Source organism: Zea mays, chromosome 7 (genome assembly GCF_902167145.1).
Source record: "Zea mays cultivar B73 chromosome 7, Zm-B73-REFERENCE-NAM-5.0, whole genome shotgun sequence".
In the NCBI taxonomy this organism is placed as follows: domain Eukaryota; kingdom Viridiplantae; phylum Streptophyta; class Magnoliopsida; order Poales; family Poaceae; genus Zea; species Zea mays.
In genome coordinates this window covers 42,648,178-42,659,551 of record NC_050102.1, presented here as the reverse complement: position 1 = coordinate 42,659,551, position 11,374 = coordinate 42,648,178, and the positions used below count along the sequence as shown (strand labels likewise).

General features: G+C 46.8%; 1 protein-coding gene across 1 annotated transcript; it reads left to right on the top strand.

Moving 5' to 3' along the window:
- Positions 1–223: 223 nt before the first annotated feature.
- LOC103633846 (uncharacterized) lies at positions 224–1,262 on the top strand. Its single transcript, XM_020541244.3, has 2 exons — positions 224–535; positions 735–1,262. The coding sequence occupies exons 1-2, from the start codon at positions 257–259 to the stop codon at positions 780–782; spliced, it is 327 nt and encodes a 108-aa protein (XP_020396833.1). The 5' UTR covers positions 224–256; the 3' UTR covers positions 783–1,262.
- Positions 1,263–11,374: the final 10,112 nt, after the last annotated feature.

Here is an 11,374-nt window from a genome sequence, read left to right as displayed (position 1 = left end):
CTTCTACTGAAAATCAAGGAGAAATGAGTTTGATTACGCATGTTCAATCAACTAATGAGTGGGGTAATTTTAGAGACACCAAAGCTAGTGAAATGTTTGTTGATTATCTAGCGAGGCATGGTCAAAGCTCATAGTTGTATGCTTCTATTTTTCATGTCTTCGTCTTTTCTGAATTTTTGTGTTTGTGTTTTTTATATGTGTGGTTCTTTGATTGTAGGACAAGAAAACAAGGGGCTATGTTCCTTGGAATGATGAGATGGTTAAGGTACTCCTTGATACATTTGTGGACTATTACAATAAAGGTGATAGATGTCAGAATGGGTGGAAGTCTCATGTATACACAGCTGCTGTGAAGAATGTTTGTGAGAAGTGCAATGTCACCATTACAAAGGAAAATATTAGCTCTCGCAGCAAGACCTTTGATAAGCACTACAATATCATTAATGGTTTGTTGTCCACTAGTGGTTTTGGATGGGATTGGGAGAAGAACAAGCTCAAAGTTGATAGTGACACTGTATGGGATGAGTACGTTGAGGTAAGAAAAATTTTGTAGTTCAATTTTTTTAGTTCAATTTTTGTAGTTTAAATTTTGCACTACAAAATCTTTAGTTTTTGCAGTTCAATTTTTATAGTTCAGTTTTTTGCAATTCAATTTATTCCATTTTTTGTAGTTTAGTTTATGTTTCAATTCCAAGTTTATTTGTTGATGTATCTTTGTAACAATTTTTTTGCAGAGGAATAAGGAAGCAAAAGGATATAGACATAAGGTTGTGAAGTTTTGAGATCTACTCAGCCTAGTGTACAATAAAGACCAAGCAAATGGAGAGGGTGCTAAAACAGCAGCTGAAAGTTTAAAGGAAATGGCAAAAGAGAATGATACCGGAGGCAAGGATGCTCCATATTCTGTATCTTTCTCGAGTAGTTTAAAAAGACAAAGATCAGATGATTCATTTAACTCTATGTGGTGTGATAAGTTTGACATGCTTACATCTGCATTGAAAGATGACGGTCCAAAGCTACCCTCTTTCGTCGAAGTTCTCGCCGCATTACAAGAGGTTGAGGGACTTGATGAAGACACAAAACTTGAGCTTTATGACATCCTTACCTCTAATGCGCGTAAGTTTGAGTCGATGATGGCACTCCCAATGGAAAGGAGGAAGAGGTGGCTTATGATGCAGCTAAGGAAGTGAAACAACTTATATGTGAACTTAGATCTTTATGTTGAACTGATTGTGTGAACTTGATGGCTATGTGAAACTTTTGTGTGCGAACGTGATGGCTATGTGAAACTGTCGTGTGCGAACTTGATGGCTTTATGAAACTGCTATGTGAAGATTTGATGTCTTTGTAGAACTTTTATGTGCGAACTTGATGACTTTGTGAAACTGTTATGTTTGACTTGCCTTTGTGAAATTGTTATTTGTGAACTTAATAGTTTTTGATAGTTGTAAATTGTCCATGCTCATTTTTAAGCAGATGCAAAGTCAAGAGATCCTTGTTTGTATTCAAATTCAAATTCCGTGTGCAAAGTATCCAAACAACATCTAGAATTTAATCTAGGAATTCAATTGCTTGTACAACCGAACAAAAAAATGGAATTGAATCACTTTCTAGTCGATTGAATTCTATATAATTCATTTCTTGGAATTTATTTCTTGGAAAATGTTTCATTTCTAGGCATCCAAACGGGCCGTTAGAGAATTGAAGTGTCATTTAAAATCCTCTTGGTGGATTACTTCCCCAGATTTTTTGTCTATTTGTTGCCAGACTAGCCCTTAGTGTAAGATATAAAATTCCTGTTGCCATTTCACAAACGGAACAATATATAGTTAAAATAATACGAACGACTACATAATCATCCAGGAGATGAGCGAACAAACAAAAAGCTAAGGCATGAATGAATGAAAAGGTCATGGCATGTGACATGGCTGGTACCAGATTGAGAGAGAATTTTAATCTTTATTAGTTGGGAACAGCTGGTGCGTTCACCTAATGCTTCCATTAGGTCGTCCATCCGTCCAGAGCATGCAAGGGCAGCATCAGCAACGCAACAGCCCCAGAATCATCTCCTCTCCTTCATTCCAAGCTAGCCACGATCGAGCTGAGAAAAAAAAAAGGAAGAGATCGCCGTCCCCGTTGTCCTCACTACCGGAATTTGGCTCTTTGCCGAGTGTCATATTCTTTGCCGAGTGTTTTATTTCGGGCACTCGGCAAAGAGCTCTTTGCCGAGTGCCACATAAAAAACCCTCGGTAAAAGAAAACACTCGGCGAAGAAGCTCTTTGCCGAGTGTTTTATTTTTGACACTCGGCAAAGAGTTTCTTTGCCGAGTGTCTTTTTTTGACACTCGGCAAAGGGCTCTTTGCCGAGTGTCACAAATACAACACTCGGCAAAGAGCTCTTTGCCGAGCTCTTTGTCTTTTTTTGACGCAAACCAGTTTCTTTGCCGAGTGCTTTTTGACACTCGGCAAAGTCTTTGTCGAGTGTCCGAAAAAAAGCACTCGGCAAAGAACCCTTTGCCGATGAAATCTTTGCCGAGTGTTCTTTGCCGAGTGTTACACTCGGCAAAGCCTTTGCCGAGTGTAAAATAGCCTTTGCCGAGTGTAAAATAGTCTTTGCCGAGTGTCTTAGACACTCGGCAAAGAACGCGATTCCGGTAGTGCCTTCGTCTGTACGTACTACTTAATAGTAATAATTTGTACGTCTACATAGGCACAGTTCTCCCCTCGCACTAAACACGGAAACTGGTTTGCGTTGCTTTTGGTAATTTGATGGATCACAGCGTGTTACTCAGAGCTCACTACAGCAAACGAATCAACTTTCGACAACTAAAACCGTCGGACATAAGCTTTAAACCGTCGGACTAATGTTCGACAGCGCTCTAAAGAGAGATTCCAACAGGAGAAAACGGTGCACGCGTAGTACGCTTAGGAGTACACGTGGACGTCGAGACCATCATTCCTTTCCTCGATCGGATGGCCAGCCAACAACAGCCAAGAGAAGTGACGGAGACCGTTGGAGCGCCGCGCGCGTACGTCTTTCTGCTCCAAGTCCAACAACACATGCATGCTGCTGAAACGAGAGGTCGTCTGGAACATTCCAGCGTCCTCCGGTGTACGCTCCGAATGGCGGTGCCGTGTTTCGCCTTGTCTTCGCGCGCCGGCGCGCGGAAGCCCAGCACGGATGTTTCTCCCGCGACGTCACGCCGCTCTCCAGCAGGGCGCCGGACCACAACTATACTGTTGCTGTTGTGTCTCGCTGGGGATTCATCAATGAGTGCGTGCCAACATCGTCACCGCAATGGAGCTCGTCTGGCCGCGCGCGGCCCTTTGCGACGACCAGCACCAGCCAGCCAAGTTACTCTGCCTCATCAAATTGGCTCTACTACGTACTCGGTCGTCTGTTCTCTGGGCCGTGGCTGCTAGCTTGGAGCTTCAGATTTTTTTATTATTATTTTAATCTTCAGTACTGTAGCTTTTGAAGACTAGCCTCCACTCGCATCATCAGCAGTGCGAGCGAGAGGAGGATGGTTGGTAGCCACAAGTACTGGAAATACTAATCCGTACCAGCTGATTGGGTAGGCTGATTCAGCTCCATGTCATGGCCACGTGATGTGATGAAACCGAACTCATGCATGCATGCATGCTTGCTGCTGTCACTTTCTCTGGATTGAAATTTGAAACCGATCCCTTGTCCCCGGTATCGCGCTCTGCACATTCCATTCCATTGCCCTGCAGGCTGTAATCAATAATAATAACAGTAACCTGTCCAGCGGGCCTACTGTGTAGCAGCATGCAGCGACGACGTGCTGTTCCGTTGCTGGTGAAATGCGAGACATTACATTATTGTGTCGTAGTAATGTACAAGCATATATTTTATTCTGAATGAAAGCACGTGTTTTGATTTATATTTATCACCCCCCCCCCCCCCCCCCCCCCCCAACACACACACACATGGAACATTATTTTTCAGCTCCATGCGTATGTGTACCAATCTCTTGTGTACACCAAGTCCTCGAATAGAAACGATAGAGTTGCACTATTTCACGCCCTATATATAATAGCGATGACGAGTCATGCCGCGCATCCAATAACCGTACCTAAACTAAATACTAATTAAAATGAAAAAGAAAAAAAGAGAAAACTCTGCAATCATCAGCCCGCGCAGTCTCTCTGCTAGCTGTGAGAGAGTAGTATTGGCGTTTAAGTGCATTTTTGTCTACGCAAATGAAAAGGACACGTACGGAGGAGAGGGGGGGGGGGGGGGGCGACAATGAAGCGTAAAAAAAATACGTGCGTACGTCTGGCGGGGCGGGCAACCGGCCACGGACAGCGACCGCCGACGTGGACATATATGTGCCGATCTCGTGGTCGTGTGTGACGGGGAAAGCTAGCTACATTACACCGCCGCGCGTCTCCTAGCCACACAAGCATAATTAGCGAACCTGTGTGCGTGGGCTAGCTGTTGCCTCGAGTCCTCGACTAGGACCCCTAACGTACTAGCTCCCCCTAAAAGCATGCATATGAGTGCGTGTACTTTTTAGCAAAGTGCTGTACATTCTCTGCTGACGATAATAGCAACCCGCCGTGCGCCCTGCATGCATGCTCTCTTTTGTTCTGGTCGTTGCTAGCGGGCCCTCGAGTTCCATCTGCGTGCTTGGACTAGCACAATCTCCAGAAGCATCCATCGCAACTCATACACGCAAACCGGCCGGCATGATGCTATCGGGGCCGGCCTGGGTGGGTGCGGCCACACCGGGTCCTAAAAAACAGAGGCCTCTTATTCATTGGACGCTAGCATTTTTTTGTTAAATCTATTTATTATAGACATAAATACGCAAAAAAAAGATGTGATGTTGAGTTATCGACTAGTCTCGTTTATATTGTTAAACTATTGTCTCAATTACTTATCGAATACTCCATCCGTTTCAAAATAGTATTTGGTTTAACTCTTAATTTTTATGTTTATATTGATGATGATAAATCCACTAAAAAAACAAAACAAATTTTATTTTGATATAGAGAGAGTATTATAAACTATATATATGATGGTTGTTTCGGTAGAGAGAAGCTTTTTAAAATCCATTGTTTTATGAACTATTTATGGTCAACGATAACTTAATAGAGGTTAAATGGCTTGGCGATTCTAATTATCGAAAAAAAAGTTGTTGGATGAGATTGATCTCGATGATATAAGCGATGACTTTGTACCACAAAATGTTAGAAGATATTTTTAATAATATTATATAACAAGTAAGTGTTTTTTTATATTTTATATATGTTATCTTATAAACTTTAAAATAATATATAATAATTTTTATACGTCAAATATTCAATAATATATATATAATTATATATATTTGTGTATGGATAGAGACTCTATATCAAATTTCGAACTGAGCCTCTAAAAAGCGAGAAACGGCCCTAAGAAGGGAGATCGAGAGCAGCACCGGAGTGCATGCTTGCCAGCGCAGGATCACGCAAGAATCCACGCGCGGGGTTCGATCTGTCTGTCTGCCTACATGTACCTGACGTGTCCTTTTGGAGCTATGCCAAGCAGCCTGCGTGCCACTAGTAGCCTAGCATGCACTGCTTGTCCGATCCGGACCCAGCAGCTAGCGGGAAGCCAGGACCGGCGCGGCACAACGCAAGTGCTCCGTCGTTCAAAAGGAGGACGGCATGCACCGGCCGGCCGGCAGACAGGCAGGCTGAATCACGCTGCCATCAGCGCGGAGCTAGCTAGCGCACACATGCATGGAGATGAGCCATGCATGTCTGGCCCGGCCGGCTCTATATATCACTTCACTTCTCCTGCACGACCACCACCGGGCCTTTCGGTGCGTGGGTGCACGCTAGTACTAGTGCTCCACAGCCATCCATCCTCCCTTCGCCACCCCGCTGCTGGTTTTAGCGTTGCCTAGCTTGGAAGCGATCTTTAACTTTTACCGCCCTTTTCGTCTCCGTCGCTAACTATACACTAGTAGTGGGGGGCGTCGGGGGGCGCTCCATTTTGCGTCGGCTGTGTGGTTGCGCGCGGCAAAAGGCAAGTCCATCCTTACCTTAGCAGCGCAGGTGGAGTAGAGGAGCAGATCATATCAGCTGGAATGGATGCTGACTGCGCTACCAGCAGCATTAGCATGCAATCAGGACTCATGCCCCGTCCCATCTTGATTCGTCGGCACGCGCAAGTCACTAGCGCAGATGATTGTGTGTAGTGTACCACTGGTAATCTAGTATATGGTGCTTCGTGACAGCTAGCTTCAAGCAAAGTATCATGTATAGCTAACTACTCCATCACAGGCGGGGATCTGTGTAAGAAAGTAGGACTAGTGTAGAGACTAGAGGAGGTCGGAAGATTGAGCTTTTCTTGCCAAGGGAAACGGTTACCAAGGCAAGAAAACTCATGCTTAATTCCTCTATTAAAAAAACGTCACAGCGCTGTTTATATCGGTCAAACATTCATAGGATTAATTAATTAGATTTGTATAGAATATTACACTAAGTATTGTGAACTTATTTTCACTTTCGTTTTTAGACCTGGTCACTAGAAATCAACATTATTATAGGTGGTTAACTGAGAACCGCTAGTAAAAATCGATTTCCACTGCCACCGCCAGTGGAAATCGGCGGTCGGTAGGGATGAAAACAGTCGAAAACGATAAAAGAACAATTAAATTGTTTTTGTTTTCATATTTTTTTGGTCAGGACAAAAATGAAAACGAAAATCAACGGTCGATAATATGGGAACGGAATTGTCGATTATTCGAAAACGATAAACTATAGTCGGAAAGATAAATATTTTATAGTTTCCACAAAAACATAATAAAGTGATGTATTGCCTAATTTTTAAGATATAAAAATACACAAACGACTCTTTTTCATCATTCATATTAGTTAGAGTAATTATAACTTTTCCTTTTCGCTTATTCATTCACTTCAACTCAACAAAAGTCTCTAACTTCAATAAATTATATGCTAGATCTATCTCATATTATATTGTCGGAGAGGAAATCTCCCCGGCCGGGTGGCGGATTGCACCCGCCCTAAATCCTAAAGAGAGGAGGGGCCTAAGCGTTTTGCTTGCTACGAGACTGGTGGATCAACACACGAGAGCACGCGAGAGTTTAGAGTGGTTCGGGCCGCCGGAGCATAATACCCTACTCCACTGTGAGATGTATTGCTTGTGGGCTTGTATGAGCTAGCGAGTCTGAGATTGCGTCCGTGTGTAACGTCGCATGTCTTCCCTTTTATAGCTGAAGGGGGCATGCACAAAGGGACTGGGCCCCGACATGTGGGCCCAGTGACATAAAGAATATAGTGCTTGGATCCTCTAATATCTGTTGTTGAGATAATCTTCTCTGCCAGAGATCTGCGAATCCCTGACGTACCGAGGAGGCTTCTTGCGGAAGAGAAGATGAGTACAGTGCGTCGCTCGGCACAGGTGTACTGTTCACCAGCAGACCCAGCAGGCGCGCTGTCTGCTGGATGACCTTGACGCCGCCTGCGAGCGGATGGGATGGGTCGCATTAAATGTTGAAGGGGCACGTCGCCTGTCAGCGCAGTGGCAAGCGGCGCGTCTTTTCCTCAATAAATGCAGGGGCCGCACGACTTCTGGTCAGGTTTGGCCCGGTAGCTTATGCCATGGGCCACAAGCAGCGGGTCTTCGCCTGCGCGGGGAGCGGAGAGCAAGGCCTGCACACGTGTCAGCACCGGACCCCTGCATACCCCAAGGTCCTTCTCGTTCCGGAACCCTGCCGGGGTTCGGACCTACCCGGGGGCTCCGGACCTGTATGTATATAGGGGCCCGGTGACCCTCTGTGGGGGTCCAGCCTTACTGAGGCATGGTGCCTTTCCTCGCCACATGGCGCCCTTTGGCCCGCCCATCTAGTGGAGTTAGGCGTGGTCCTCCGCGTGGCTAGGAGACGTCGCATGGGTGTGATGCCTTTATGCTGTAGGAGAGGGTATCCGTGATTTAGGGTACCGACAGTGGCCCTCGGTCCCGCCTCAGGGGAGGAAACGAGCCTGCAGGTGGGACCAGAGTCTGTCTAGTGGTTGGACCATTGCTTTCGTGCGCCTGTTGCTGCAATTACTGTCGGCCCGCTTATGACCACGCCAACTGTCGTTCCTATTCTCACGGTTGGCTGACCCGTGACCGTCATACTCAACGGCACTGTTTGGCCATGCGCGGGGCTGCGTCGGGTCGCTGCACTGGTTCTGAAAAATTTACCTTTTCAGAATCTGTGACAGTTCCGAGAAGACAAGGCATTGGCGCAGGCGGCGGGCACCTTCTTTGCACACGGTAACCGACGCGCCGGTTACATGACGTGTGGGCCTGGGCCCCTGAGTTGGACCACCAGTTGTGGCGGAGCTGAGGGAGCGCACAGCCGTGGGACGGTTGTACGCTTCTTGCGCGGCGGTTTGCCTCTTTGACCGCTGGATACGGCGAAGATGAAAGGGCACTTAATCGTGGGGTGGTTGCATGCCCCTTGCACGGTGGTCCGTCTTCCTAACCGCTGGTTGCCTCGAAAATGAAGGGGCGCGTAACCGCAGGGCAGTCGCACGCTCCCTCTTAGGATTAGTTTGCATGACATGTGGGGCCTGGCCCCCGTGTCATAAGGTGAGATCCTTGGTGCACGCCGGGGGAGACTTCACCCGTGACGCTTCAGGGGCGCGAGCGGGGAGATCTGCCTTTAAAAAGGGGTCGATCTCCCGGGCAGTAGTCATGCCTCGCTCCTCTTGCGACCACCACGCCCTTTCGCCTTCTGGGCCTCCAGATGGGGTTCGCCGGTATTCTCTGGAGGGATCTGCGTCAAGGCCGTCTCTTCCGGCGACTTCACCGTCGGAGGGCGTGCACTCGTGGTGGTGTCACTGATCTTGTCTTCTTTCTGCTGCTGTTGGAGCGGTGCAGCCCCATGGGAGTTGGCATCCTTCCACCACCATTTGGCTTCAAAGATTTTCATCATGCAGCCCGGCTGCAGTCCCCCACCGGTGGTCACCTAGAAGGATGACCACCAGCCTTGTGGTGGGGAGAAGCAAGCCGGGCTGCGGCCTCTCTCCCACCCTCAGCATCAAGGATGTTCATCATCCTCGCTGGGGTGGAAGGCGGGTTGAGCCGGGGTCCTACCCCCCATATGGGTCGGTGACCCGCTTCTTCCTCCAGCATCTGGAGGGGAAGGGTGTTCACCAATCCTGTGGGAGGGGCGGACCTTGGCCACACGGGGCCGACCGACTACAGGCTGTCAGTTGCAGCTGAAAGCATCTAGGCCCTTGGTTGGTTTTAGTGATTAATGACAACGTAATATTATATGTGACTAACGTGTGTTTTGCAGAGACAAATAGTAAGTTAGGTCGCATGACAGGTAGAAGTACTACAACGGTGAAATCAATCCCGGAGATAAGAACTCGAAGCGACGGCTAAAACGACGAAACAAAAGGCAAAGGTCTACGGAGTCCGAGTGTCAAGGAGATGTGGACATCGCGATTTAGTTAGATCTTTTATTCTCTTTTAGCCGTACTATAAAGAGGGGTTGTCAATGAATAGTTTGACCAAGAGAGTTCTAGTGTAGTGTTGGTGCACAATCACACTCACATTCAGTGCTAGGTGTCACTCTAGAACTCACTCACAAGTTAGAACGAAAACCGTCTTGAAAATCAGCTGAAAAACAAGAAGTAGGGTTTCTGTCCCTGGGGGCACCGGACTGTCCGGTGTGCACCGGACTGTCCGGTGCACCCTCTGTCAGGTGGGACCAGGCTGGTCCGAGGAAGAGGTTTCCTCCACAGAAAACCCGAGAGTGGCTGTTTCAGAGTTGAATTTTAGTGGCGCACCGGACATCGCACCGGACTGTCCGGTGTGCACCGGACAGTGACTGTTCACTGTCCGGTGTGCCATGAGTCCAACGGCTAGCTGTCAGAACTAGCCGTTGGAATCGACCGTTGGCGCACCGGTGGCGCACCGGACTGTCCGGTGCGCTAGTGCGCAGAAAGTTGCCTGTAACGGCTAGTTGGTGGGTGAGGGCTATTTATACCCCTTCCACTCACCATATTCAATGTCTTGCACTCCACATTTATTCCAGCACATTGCTAGAGCATTGCAAGCACCAAAAGCCTAGTGAGGAGATTAGAGAATCTTAATTCGCGTTTTGTTCCTCATTAGCGCTAGCGAGAGCCACCTAGAGCACACACCACTTGCATTAGGCTTCTCTTGGTCAAGCGAAAGTCTACGGCTTGTTACTCTTGGTGATCGGCATCACCTAGACGGCTTGGTGGCGTTGGGAGCTCGGTGATCACCGTGAAGATCTTGTTGGTGACCCGACTCAAGTTTGTAAGCGGTCTCAAGGGATCCACCGCGCCGGAGTGGCAAAGGATCATCTCGTAGTGAGCACTTGGTTCTTGCGAGGACCAAGGGGGAGCGATACCCTTGCGCGGGTGCTCCAACGAGGACTAGTGGAGAGTGCCGACTCTTCGATACCTCGGGAAAAATTGGAGGAGTCTTCTAAACTTTGCTTTACATTCCGCACTTAATTCAAGCACTTTACATTGTGTATTTGTTTAGCAAGTATTTGAAGTATTGTCTTAGCATTGTTGCATTTCTAGTATTATATTCTTAGTGCTAGTTGTTGGGGTGAAGTTGGGCTCTTGCTTAGCTCTTGCTTAGTCTTTAATTAGTGTTGATTTTTAGAAAAGCCCAATTCACCCCCCTCTTAGGCATCGTGATCCTTTCAATTGGTATCAGAGCCTTGTTGCTCATAGATTAGCTTAATCGCTAGAGTTACGATGTCCGGTGGGGATGGACCTCCTCCCGTTTTTGATGGTGACGATTTTCCTTATTGGAAAATTCGTATGGAAGCATACTTAGAGGCTATAGACATTGGTGTCTATAAAGCCGCCACACAAGGATTCCCCGAACCTAGAGATCCCACAAATCTTGTAGGTGATGAGTTCAATTATGAGAAATGGAATGCTAAGGCCAAAAACACCCTTTTTAGAGGCCTTTGCAAAGATGTGTTCAATAGAGTAAGAAATCATAAAAATGCTCATGATTTGTGGATGGACATTTGTGCTCTACACGAAGGAACTAGAAGTGAACGTGAGGAAAGATATCACATAGCCATGAGAAAGTTAAATTCTTTTGAAATGCTTACTAATGAAAATGCAAATGCTATGTACTCACGTCTCAATATTCTTGTAGAGGAAGTTAATGGATTGGGGCTTACTCAAATCTCACAACCGGATGTTGTGAGGAAGATTCTCAGTGTCCTCCCAATAGACAAATATGGACACATTGTCACTGTGCTACATCAAATGGATCTTTCAGTTACCACACCTACACAAATTTTGGGAAAGATCAATGCCCATGAAATGTACATGCACATCAACG